The following is a 12932-nucleotide window of genomic DNA, read 5'->3' as shown; positions in this document are numbered from 1 at the left end:
CTCCTATTCTGCTTCGTGACCTAAAATAACTCAATAACAGATGTTTGTTGACGGCAAAAAAGGTAACAGTATTATAACACCACCTTTTTCACCATATTAGACTCGAGTTCATCCACGTTGCATCTTCCAGTCACTGTACCATTCAGATTTCCTTGCTTCCCTTTGCTTCTACAAATAATAAGAACTTAATAAGACCAACCAACACTTCCCACCTAAAGAAGAAGAAAACAGTTGTAGCTAACCTTGCCGGTGGTTCTTGGCTTTTCTGATCTCGAAGTGAGTTCCCTTTGTAAAGAACTGACGGGAGGGAATCTGTCGAACATGTTGATGAACTATCATCCTTCATAGATTGAGTCTTCCTATCTACATTATGCGCAGTCGTAACCATGTTCGGTTGAGCTTCTGATGTGTCTGAATCCCAATTCACAGGACTTGAATCTCTGTCATCTGAATCAACCTCAACAGGCGTCTCCTCAAGTATGTCACATTTCACCGAACCTGAAACATCAGAAACATCCTCAAGGGTATCAGCACCACAATATTCGACCATCAACTCTGCATCCTCAATTAGGTTCTGTCGTTGAGGTTTCTCCTCTACTACAATATCCTGTTTTTCCTCCTTTCCTCTATCCTTTAGTTTGCGGTTATTTCTTTTCTGCTTTGCCTGTGTAAAAAGTTACGACTCGAATAAATTTAAAGGTAAAGCATTGCACATCCTGGGTCTTTTAACAAAGCTAACTGTTCTAACGATAATATCAAATCAACTTGACTTTTGGGCAAGCTAGTTTGGCGCAAGACTGGTCGCATAAAAACATATAGAATTGCTCTCTTCAATAAGATTTGTGTATATGATTTAGATGATACAGATTCTAGTCCTGTCGAATAGAAGTTTTGATCATGTAAAAACGTAAGGATGGATAATCTAGAACTTTTAACATTACAAGTTGGCACTACAGGATTGCACCTATTTATCTCAGGGTATGTTTAACAAGTTGTATATTCCCCATCTAGGTTTCACCCCCAGTTTCTGATAATAAAATAGTTTAGTTTCGTATATGCATCCCAAACTGTATGAAATATGCAACTACTTAACAGCCCCTTTAGGTTCAAGCCTGATCCCCAACGCAAATCTCCCTATGTCTAGCTACAACTTGAGGCTAAAAATCAAAAAATTACCATCAAACATCAAGCTTTAATAGTAAGCAATCACTTCATCCAACCTTCACACAAAAGTCTTAATTTGGCACAGAAAAATGTTTCTAATAGCTTTAACATCGGTTACAACAAACCTGTTTCTTTTTAGATTTCTTTTCCTTTTCGGATGCACCCCGCTTTGCTTTCTGTTCATTCCCAGTCATCCATGCTGCTTCTTCTTCACGTATAAGCTCCTCTTGCCTTCTCAAAGAAACAACCTCCTGGTATGCAACTTCTACTTTACTGCAGTAATTTAGTGGAGATAAGAATTATTGCATAGAGAGGTAAGTTAGATGCCTATAAGCATCATTTCTAAGAATAAAGTAACTTAATACAATCATAATGGACAAATTTTTATACTAAACCACATGTAGAAGGGTCTCTTCTGGGTAATATGCCAGGCAAAAACACATCATTTTAGGCAGTCATGTGATGATATTTAGGTGCTGAATACGATCTAAAATAACAACCGGCAAAATATCAACCTATAGTCTATGGGAGTTAACAAATACACCACATAAGTTGATATACCACAATTGTGCATTATATGATTGTACAGTTTGCTATATTTATATACAAAAGTATTTATCAAACTTTGTGGAGTGTCTATCACATCCCATAGTTTATAGGTATCTCAAGGAACTTTATTATAACATAACTGAAACCAGACAACAATAAAAGATTATGCAAACGAAACAAACACTCAGTTGCTGTTTATCAATAGATGCAAGTAATGGTAGTTAAAACAAGCTATTTGGCGCATTTCTCAATTACTCATATACAACCGGAGAAGTTTTGATGTCCATAACGATTAACTTTTACCGCCAAATAACACATCTACCAAAATGGCATCAAAAAGGCAGCTTGCAGAAGGAACAAGAGGCAGTTGAGCAAAAACTAACTCTGCGACAAATTGGGCCGGTAAATAAATTTGTTCCAAAAAAACTTCAGCTCTTAAACAGTATTATTAAGTGACAGCTTACTTGACCAATAAAATCTACGATTGAAGTGGTTTGAGGCTTTTTAGCCAACGTCTTTGAAATAACAATCCTAAATCTTGCATGTTGCCTTATACAGTTGTACTTCTAGTCATTTTCTTTCTCTCACATTCATCTATTTTATACTTAAGATAACAATGAGTTTTTATCTATCAACTTATTTTTTACATACTATATTTTGGTTTTTTACATAAATTCTAATGCACCATTATTTATTTCTACAATAATAAATAAAGACTACTACCAAATAATCTAATTACTATTAATACTGCTATTGTCGTTGTACTGTGTTTATTAAGCTGCTATTGTATCATAACCTGTTTTATTGTGCTGATATGATTTTGTGTTGACTAAGATTCTACATTTTACTTTATTGAGTTAATGTCATAGATTCCGACCCATTAACTTATTCCTTGAAGAACGGCAAACTAGAAATAACAAAACCTGCCAAAGACGTCTTTCAATGACTTAGTAAAATGCAGATGTATTCTCTGTTTTCTAATATTATTATTGATATAGTTTGGTTTATATTGTAATTTCCAAACTTTTTTTTAAACAAAATGTTTTCTTATAAGAATTATGAATGTATAACCAAATTAAGAAAATTGAATTTATTTTGAAAATTTTGCAATTTCACATAAAAAATACTTTAAAATCCTGCCACAACATGCTATTATTTCTAACTCATTATATATATATATATATATATAGAGAGAGAGAGAGAGAGAGAACAAATCAATAAATTCCTGACAAGATGATATTGATTGAATAAACATACCCTACCCAAAATGAACCTACAAAACACATCACCTGACCAGGTTTGTAACTGAGAAAACTCATGAGCTTGTAGTAATACTGTTATGCAACAAGCACTAATAAAATTCTCTCGAAGATTCAGTACTTAAGAAAAATAGTGGAACTTCGTCAAAACATCAAAAGGACATAAACACGTTAAAAAGTAAACTATTGGCTCATTACCTGAATATATGTGCCAGAATAAAAATTTCAAAGGTCCTACGTCCCAGTTCAGTAAGACGCCTTTCGTCACGTTCAAAAGAGTCCTTGCTGAAATCCTCCCCTAACCCACCATCCTACAAGGGCAGCAAAATGCACCATAAAACTACCACTTTTAACTGTGACACTAATATCATTGATACCAGATCAAGTAGTTATCGGTGTACAGATGCTGAAGAACAAAGATAACAGACAAACCAATTCAAGAAACTACAAATGATAGGTGCTATAAGGTATTGTAAGTATATTATGAAGGAAAAAAGAAGATATGTCAAGACTTAAAGTTAAAACTACTTAGTATAGCTTGAGTAATCATCTATGCAGCAATTAGCTGACCTAAAAAAAAGAATTTGCATATGCGGAATCTATATTGGAAAAGAAAATAAAGTGCAATTTAAATTTAAATATAGCCACTACTAGACGTATTTCAAAATCTCAAAACTAGTGACATGATAAGACGTTTGAAAACACTTGATGTAAACCTACAAATGCAAGAGATCAAACTGAAGCCATGACAAAACGGCACTCACCTTGGTTCGGTTCTGAGGACCTTTCTCATCCTTTGGCGGCAATGATTCCAAGGCTGCCCTCTCAAGCAATAATAATATATCATCAACCAGAATAAACGAGTCTTTCTCCACCAGCACTATAGGTATTGGTGCTTCAGCATCCACGCAATTTCCGTTTAATTTCTTGTTATTGGTCTGACGTTCAAGGGCCTTCAGTCCACTATATAAGGAATCCATCACTAAAGTAGATGCAACTTCCTTTTCTAAAAAGAAGTGCTTCACAGCAACTTTCAATATCGAATCCGACTTCTCCCTTGACATACCGCGCCTGCCAATTTTATCAATTCCCAACCAGAAAGTGCAGAAACTGAAACAAAGCAAAGTATAACTGAATTACAGCCCGAACATAGAGCTACAGAGTTACATTACGGAAGTGGAAACATAAATATATAGCACATGGTGTTGGTAGTTGTTGTCATTCGGTCCACTCAAAGGGCTGCTATGTTCAGAGACTAAAAGGGCAGCAGGCCTTGCTAGGAAAGGTTCAGAGAAACCAGTCAGTCAGGGATTTTTATGACAGTGGGAGCATGGGTGTTGTGCTTCAGTCAGAGCTTCCAGACAGTGGGTTAAGTGAACCAGTATTCCAGCTGCTAAAGTTTCTCCATTTTATTATCTGCTTTACAGGAGAGTGTTTGTTCTTGGGATTTCTCAGGATCTGGCAGTTTCAGTGGGAACCGGTAGAGATAGAGAACAAGTCAGGGCAAAGATAGGCGTGACTGAAGCGTTGAAATTCAGTGAGAGCTTTAACGGGCCTTCAGAATGAGAAGGTCGGGCTGGGGCGCATTAAAGAACAGGAGGAGTTCTTATTACAGATGTACATAAGAGATTGAAGATGGTGTAGTTCGAGGTCCGAAGACACCAAGTGGGAGATTGTTGGCAGTTGTTGTCATTCGGTCCACTCAAAGGGCTGCTATGTTCAGAGACTAAAAGGGCAGCAGGCCTTATTTAGTTGAGCTTAGTAAAACCGGCCCAGTAGGGAATTAGGGCAGCAGGCCTTAATTCTATTAGGTCCAGTTTTAGATTTCCTGGGGAACAAGCATTTAACCCTAATCAGTAGCCTGTAAATACACATATCTCTTGTACATGTAATTTTGGTTTTGGTGGAATCAATAAAGAAAAACCCAGTTGCCCCGTGGATTAGTTCACACAGTTTAGTGTGAGATACCACATTAAATCTCTCGTGTCCTTCCTTCTTGTTATTTTCTGGTTCTTGTTTTTGTGAGTGCGTGCAGTTTATTCCTAACACATGGTATGTTCTATTGATGTTGAAGATACAGCCAGCAATGTGATTATCGAACGGAGAAACAAAACTAACTATACTATGAAAAATGAAACCAGCAGTTATAACTAAACCAGTATGTACCTTGACCATCTAACTTTATCTTCTATCAACTTTCCAAACCTTCCTCTCTTTTCTTCCACAAAGCGGCGACATACTTGCTCTACATTTGACAAATATACCCTAACAAGTTCTCTCCTATATTGACGATCAAGGCAGCGGAATAGATGATCAGCTCTCTCCCTGCAAATCAATTGGACATTTTACTGTTACATACCATACATTTTCCAAGTTCAAGCCAACCAAGGAGAACATCGGAAAAGCTACAGATTATCTCTCAGATGGAGATTATAAGCATACAAAACCATGCAATATGAAATAAGCAGCAATCAGAACAAGATATCATCACTCTCTACGGAAACGTATATTTGCTTAGCCAATCCTTAATAAGAACAAGATGGCATAAGATACCACACTTGAGATAATCTGCTGGATTTCTGAATGATCAACAGCAGAAAGCTCCATCCATACTAAATTATCTATGATACATATGTAAGAGATAATAAAATATTATCCATTATTTACAATATTAATAATGATACCTTATTTTCCAAACCATTATTAATAACCCCAAAAATTTACATTGGATTTATTTTTGAACTAACATCATAAATCCAACACTAATAAAAACATAATGATTAAGAATATAAAATATCAAAGATTTAAATATAATACAATATACCTAAACAAAATTTTCAATTGTATTTATTATTATTCAAAGATTTATAAAGCATTGACCTACACTACCTATGTGTCAACATGGGGCTAAGGACTAATTAAGTGTAAAATCTATATGTAAACAAAATTTTCAATTGTATTTATTATGATTCAAAGATTTATAAAGCATTGACTTACACTACCTATGTCTCCACAGGGCTAAGGACTGATATTCTGTGAAACAAGCATTGCATGAAAAAATCTGGGAGATCAATAAGGCGGTAATAAAAGTTTACAGTCAACAAAGAACAAATGTATTCTAATAGTAGGCAGTAGGCACCCAGACTATCTTACAAAACTATATGTACAAAATATATTTAGCTTTGTGAGGCCTAAACTAGCAAAAAAGAAAACAGTCAAGTCTAGAAGTTGTCGCTAAAACAATGTGCGATCACAGCAATGACGGTTACAAGTATGCATTAAAAAAAACGAGAGACATAAAATTATTTCTGAAGAATAAGTAGCTAGAAACCTGATAACTTGGACTTGAGCTTTTATTGTAAGGGTATCAGCGTCAACAAAACCATCTAAAACTTTAGATAACTCTATGAACTTTTTCCATCCCCAGTCATGCTCTTTCTTCCAGAATCGATGTAATGTGTCTGCAAACATGCATTTAATGATTGTCATACCATCCAACCCAATCCAATTGATCAGCAAGAGTCACTAACCAGTTAGAATTAATACTTAAAACTAACAAGAGAACAAGGAGGGGAACAAATAACCAACCAGAATATTTTGATTTTTTGGGGTCCTTATTCACAACAGCTATTGTAAACTGTGCAAACTGACTCCAACCTATATCAGTGACAGGAAGTTGTTATTAATATTTAAGGTAGCACAACAAATAAAATAAACAAAACAAAAGCAAACATACCTGGGTGTAGCGTTTCATGATCTGCAACACAGAGAAATAAAGATAAGTGATGGGACACTTCGCAACCTTTGGGGTAGATCAAAATGTACCTGCAAGCCACAACAGTAAGCTTAAATGAAAGGTGAATTGCAAGTGTTAGTTGTATCGTATTGCCGACCATGTGCATGCATATATGCCATCAGCAACTGCACATAAAGATGGCAGCATAAGTTGGCCATTCACAACAAAATACTGCAGCCCCGTATTTTCACAAACTATGCAGAATTGACATGCTACAAGGGAAAGATAAATTGGATATTCGCCTACAAGGAATCGACAGTCTACACTCACATTAATATCTTGTATCTGAAACTTTCCTGATAAATTTCAGAAAAGCATAATGCAAATGCGGTAGTCAGTATCCATGCTACTAGAACTTACAACTCATATAATTTGAATAAGTCAAGGCTTAGAAAATAGCTTGTATCTAAAGTCCGTACCATTTGTAGCCACCGATATCAAACACATTACTACGAAGTTCTTTTTTATTAATCTCTGAAAACTTGTCTATCTTCCACGTATGCCTAATAAATAACTCTGAAGGTCTTGGTCCTGCATTCAATGGAGCAAAAAGTACATATTAACAGTACACAAAACCTGAGATGAAAATGCATTTTGACTAGAAAGAAAAGAACAGCTGCAGTATCACATTCACATATATATTTAAAAAGTATCCAAATTTTCTATTGTATATGTGTTGAAAATGTATATGAAACAATCCATCGTTTTTGGTGGTCATGAGTTGGCACCTGAAAGTAAAGCCTAAAGGCCTGAAAAGATTTTTATTTAACTTTATTCAAATCAAACCATGCACGCTACAATAAATTTGACCCCTAAACAAACACTAGATGATAAACCATTTTTATGTTCACTAGATTTTTGGTACTTGTAGCAAACTTCGAGGCCCAACAACTTGACGGCCCTTTGTGGTATTTTTATCACACACCCGACAATTGAGCTGGATGATCATGCTACAATTGGCCTTAGTTAGTCAAACACTACATCCAAAACTAGTATTATTTACGAACATGTCACCTCCCCCACCCCCCTTTAAAAGCTGCCTCTTCTACCTCATGGGAACATGTATATATATATATATATATATATATATATATATCAAAAAAAGGCAAGAAGGAAAATACCGCAACCGTCATCAACATCAGTATCCCAATACGGAGGCGATGTCGAAGCAATCCCATTCTCCACCTGCTCAGATGACCGCCATTCCGCCAACGCTTCACTTGTCATTTCCCACCACAAAAATCCCTACACACTAACTACTCCAAATTCAGCTATATATACATACATCAATATTATTCACTTATAATTCCATAACAAAATTTGATCATTAAATTAATTCACAATTGACAGTCAAACTGATTTAATATATAATATATAAACTTAAACTAATAATAAAACAACATTAAATTCAATAAAACCAAATAGTATACGTATATAATTGATTTTCACATAAAATCATAGATCATTAATTATTTAATTACATAGAAATATCATCATCAAGAAAAGCAAAGCCTGATCCTATTAAATAACGATAAACTAATTAATAATTGTGTATTTGAGTCAATCATTTATGAAAAAAATGAAAAGTAAGTGAATAGACAGTGAAGAGATGGAAATCATCACCTGATTGAATTAAATTTTGAAGCTGTTTTTAGGTTACGGGAAACAGAACACATAACAGAACACAGAGGCGGACATATATGTATCATGTATGTATATATATATATATATTAATATATATATAATATATATAAATACAGGGAAAAGTGAGTATGAGGCTGTTATGCACCCAACTTGGGTGAAAAACCCATTACATACTAATATTTTAATATTTTAAATAAATACATGGCCCCCATAAATTTTACCTTTTAAAAAAATGTATGTGAGGGTTTTTCACCCAACTTGGATGCCTAATAGCCTCATATTCTCTTCCCCATATATATATATATATGGGAGGGATTATTTGAGAACTAAAAAAAACTCAACAACTCCTCTACACCCTTGGATCAAAGAAAATTGATGGACAAGATTAAAAATAAAAAAAATTCCTCTCAACACTAAAGGGGTATTTTCGTCAGCTCCTTTTTTTTCTCTTTCTTACTTTAATATTAATTCACTAAAAAACTTTTATCTCACAAACCGTAAATCGTTAGACGAAAAGAAAAGCATGGGTAGTCTTAGAATTTTATCCTCTTTCATTAGAGATGCAATTTGATATTTGACGACTTTTTAAATTTCGTTTTTTTTTCCATCACGTTCATCTTACACATGTGTAAGTTGTACTTACCCATGGGCAAGTTGTACCTACCCCTAATACATCTCGCTCTAGGGTTTAGGGTTTGAAGGTCGAGGGTTAGCCGTAACCCTCGGGCTTCAAACCCTATAGTGTGAACCCTCATCCTTTTTAGGTTTTTAGGGTTTATATTTTCCAGGGTTTTTAGAATGTAGCGTCCCCTTCGGATTAGCAATTAAGCTTTAGGGTTTAGGGTTTGAAGTTGTAGGGTTAGCCGTACCGTGTACCCGCTCTAGGGTTTAGGGTTTGAAGGTCGATAGGCTAACCCTCGGGCTTCAAACCCTAAACCCTAGAGTGGGAACCCTCATCCGTTTTAGGTTTTTAGAGTTTAACATTTAAGGTTTAGATTTTCCAGGGTTTTTAGAAAGTAGCTTCCCCCTCGGATTAGAAATTAAGCTTTAGGGTTTTACAATGCGTCCTCATCTTTTTTGAACTTTATAAGTAATTTACCCATGTGTAGGTTGTACTTACCCATGTGTAGGTTGTACTTACACATTGGCAGGTTATACAACTCACTACTTCTAGGTTTTTCCTACACATGTGTAGGTTGTACTTACACATGTGTAGGATGAACGTGATGGAAAAAAAAACAAAATTTAAAAAGACGTCAAAAGTATATCGAATCGCATCTCTAATGAAAGAGGACGAAATTTCAAGACTACCCATGCTTTTTTTCCGTCTAACGATGTACGGTTTGTGAGATAAAAGATTTTTAATGATTTAGATATTTTTTGATTTAATAAGAGGAGAGAGAAAGAGAGTGTTGGACAACTTTTTTAATAATGACAAACATGCTCTTCATGATCTTGATGAATGGAGGGCTGAGATTGGTTCTCGCGTTCTTTTTTTTTTAATGGTTCTCAAAATAACTCACCCCTATATATATATAATATATATGTATGTATAATTTTTTTTTTATATTTCTTTTTAATTTAATTCTTATTTATTCATCCTATCTTTGCTAAACTACATAAATAGTCCTCGCTAGGTGAAACCTGTGCATTGCATCGGTCTTTTTTGTTTTCTACGTGATTCATTGTAAATGACATGCAATAAAAATAATGTAATAACAAAAGATGAATAATTATCTATATATATACTATATTATAAAGCAGATCTCCCCTGTTTACATTTTAAGTTTCAACATTTACTTTCCCAAAATGCCCATATTTCAATTCTATATTTATCTAACACCCTTTCTCTCTCCTCAAATCTCAATCAATCATTTGTTTCTCTTTCCTCCATAAATCATTTATTCTCCAATTTATTCAAAATCTTTTATCTCAAAAACCGTACATCGATACATTATAAAAATTATATGGGTGTTCTTAAAATTTCATACTCTTTCTTTAGAGATGTCATTCGATATACTTTTGACGAACTTTTAAATCTGAGGGCGGAGCCCGTACGGCTAAGGCATTTGACTATCACACTCTATGACCTATCACACCCACTATCTCACCGCCGCAACGCGCGGATACTTGCTCTCGTTATATTATAAAGCAAAAAGTCTCTGTCTAAATTTAAGTTTCAACATTTACTTTCCTAAAATGTCCTCTTGTATATTATATATTTACCTAAAATAACTAAATTACTATTTCTCTTTCCTTAAATCTCAACCAATCATTTTGTTTCTCTTTCTTCTATAAATCATTTATTCCCCAATTCATTCAAAAATTTTTATCTCAAAAACCGTACATCGATAAATCATAAAAATTATATGAGTGTTCTTAAAATTTAATGCTCTTTCATTAAAGATGTCATTCGATATACTTTCGACGAATTTTTAAATCTAAGGGCGGAGCCCTTACGGCTAAGGCATTTGACTATCATACTCTATGACCCATCACCTTCTATGATCTATCACACTCTATGACCTATTACCCCACCATCTCACTGTCGCAATGAGCGGGTACTTGCTCTCGTATATAATAAAATAGATGTTCATATGGGTTAAACCATAAACTAGTTTAAGTAATTAAAATATTAAAAAAACGAAGGTACTTACTACTTAATATTTATTAAACAAAAGAAATTGCAATCACTAATAGTAAACAAATATTAAATACATAGACATAAAAGGAATTATTGATTACTCAAAAACCTTTTTGAAAACAATATTTTATAATGGTGTTTGTAGACTTTTCTTAACTGTTTAAAATAAAAAATTTCAATCCTTGTTTGCTTTTAACTATTGAAAGAACAACAAATAACTGACCATTACTAAAAACTGCATTCTTCAAGTACAAACCAACTTAGGCCAATTTTTGTCTTTGACTTTTGTTGATAGTCATTGTAAAGCAAAGTGATAACGAAAATTGACTTCTTTGAAATCGAAAGGGTACCTAACCGTTCGGTGATATAAGTTTCATTCTAAGGGTTATATATATACAAAAAGAAACAAATGATGACATGATAGAAAATTAAAAATATAAAATTAGAATAACCCATAATCTTTATATATAATAAAAGAAAATTATCTTACAAAACGATTTTTAAAATAAAAAAACATTGTGGCATGTTTATATTTTTTTCCAGAAATTTTTATTTTATTTATGATGTCATATTTAATATTGAATATTTTTAAAGATAAATTGTTCATTAAATACTTATATTAAATTTCTATTTTTATTTAAAAATATTTTTAGGTTTTGTTAATGCAATAGGTACCCATATATCTATAATCTTTTATAAAATATATTGGACTCTCTATTTTAGAAATTCAACAATATATTCAATATCCTCATATTGCCTCTAATTCACACACTTTCTAAATGCAATAGGTACCCATATATCTATAATCTCTTATAAAATATATTGGACTCTCTATTTTAAAAATTCAACAATTTATTTAATATCTCTATTCAATATCCCTAATTATGAATTTGAGTAAATTAATTATGAAAAAATAAAAAGTAAGTGAATAGATGGAAATCATCACCTGATTGAATTAAATTTTGAAGCTGTTTTTAGGTTACGAGAAACAGAGCATATAACAGAAACAGAGGTGGACATATATGTATCATGTATATATATATATATGTGTGTGTGTATGTATATAAACTTTTTTTATTTCTATATTTTTTTTTAATTTAATTTTTATTTATTTATATCTTTGCTAGACTACATAAATGGTCCTCATTTTCATACCAAAATGTCTTTAAAATGTAGTCTTTGATTTACGCATTTTAATAGATTGCAACTTTGACTTTTAATTCTAGCTAAAATGTTTTTATGACAAGTGACAATGATATTTTTAAATTAATTTTTTTAGAACTTTATAGCTAAAAAGATAATTATTTCGAGAATTATGAAGTAATTCTCAAAATTTTTAAAGATTATTGTAAAAAAAATAAGCACATAAAGTTACAAAAATACATTTAATGGATGATACTTTTGGGACAAGTATCCTCTACAGTTGAATTACAATTAAATGTCAAAATTAAAATTTGATTTTTGAATTTTAACATTTGATTAAGAATTTTTAACTTTACCTATGAAGTTGATAATAACTTTAGAGGATCCTCCTTCATACATTTTCATTTCCAAAAGTTCACATCTAATTTCAAAAAGTCAACTAAATAATTAATGATCATATGTTCATCTTTTCATATCATGCAAAATCAGAAACATAATATAAAAATACAAGAAAAACATCATTGTTTTTTTATAAACTCGAAAATATGTAAACATGAATAAGAGCGTCAAAATAGAAGTTGTCCTTCGCAATAATGGAAATAACACAAAAAAAAAGTAATCGAAATTTTACATCCTTATTTTTTATGTTATAGCTTTTACATGTGTATGTGTTTATATAGTTGGCATACCAAGATTTTAATCCTTTGAATATCTGATCTATTGACAGTTCGTA

The 12932-nt window shown here is 32.8% G+C and overlaps 1 protein-coding gene across 7 annotated transcripts; it reads right to left on the bottom strand.

Moving 5' to 3' along the window:
* Positions 1–56: 56 nt before the first annotated feature.
* Positions 57–12062, bottom strand: LOC122604965 (TNF receptor-associated factor homolog 1a-like). Of its 7 annotated transcripts, none has more exons than XM_043777853.1 (12): positions 12003–12062; positions 7890–8013; positions 7188–7299; positions 6709–6797; positions 6561–6629; positions 6304–6433; positions 5139–5297; positions 3737–4082; positions 3171–3283; positions 1290–1437; positions 243–664; positions 57–168 (listed from the first exon to the last, which is right to left on the bottom strand). In XM_043777853.1, the coding sequence occupies exons 2-12, from the start codon at positions 7993–7995 to the stop codon at positions 72–74; spliced, it is 1791 nt and encodes a 596-aa protein (XP_043633788.1). In that variant the 5' UTR covers positions 7996–8013; positions 12003–12062; the 3' UTR covers positions 57–71. The 7 variants fall into 7 exon arrangements, with proteins under 7 accessions (XP_043633788.1, XP_043633784.1, XP_043633772.1 ...); XM_043777849.1 differs by having other exon boundaries at positions 7890–8024; positions 12003–12060; XM_043777837.1 differs by having other exon boundaries at positions 7890–8020; positions 12003–12059.
* Positions 12063–12932: the final 870 nt, after the last annotated feature.

This window comes from Erigeron canadensis, chromosome 1, assembly GCF_010389155.1.
Source record: "Erigeron canadensis isolate Cc75 chromosome 1, C_canadensis_v1, whole genome shotgun sequence".
NCBI classification, from domain to species: Eukaryota; Viridiplantae; Streptophyta; class Magnoliopsida; order Asterales; family Asteraceae; genus Erigeron; species Erigeron canadensis.
The sequence above is the reverse complement of the archived record's forward strand: the minus strand, read 5'-3'. Positions and strand labels throughout refer to the sequence as shown.

What these genes read in the sequence shown, in the direction of transcription:
- LOC122604965 (XM_043777853.1), bottom strand. Translation starts at nt 7,995, where the DNA reads ATGACAAGTGAAGCGTTGGCGGAATGGCGGTCATCTGAGCAGGTGGAG. An exon ending in GATATCGGTGGCTACAAATG is followed by an intron (nt 6,798 to 7,187) that starts GTACGGACTTTA and finishes TGTGGCTTGCAG; the next exon opens with GTACATTTTGATCTACCCCA. An exon ending in CAAAAAATCAAAATATTCTG is followed by an intron (nt 6,434 to 6,560) that starts GTTGGTTATTTG and finishes GCATGTTTGCAG; the next exon opens with ACACATTACATCGATTCTGG.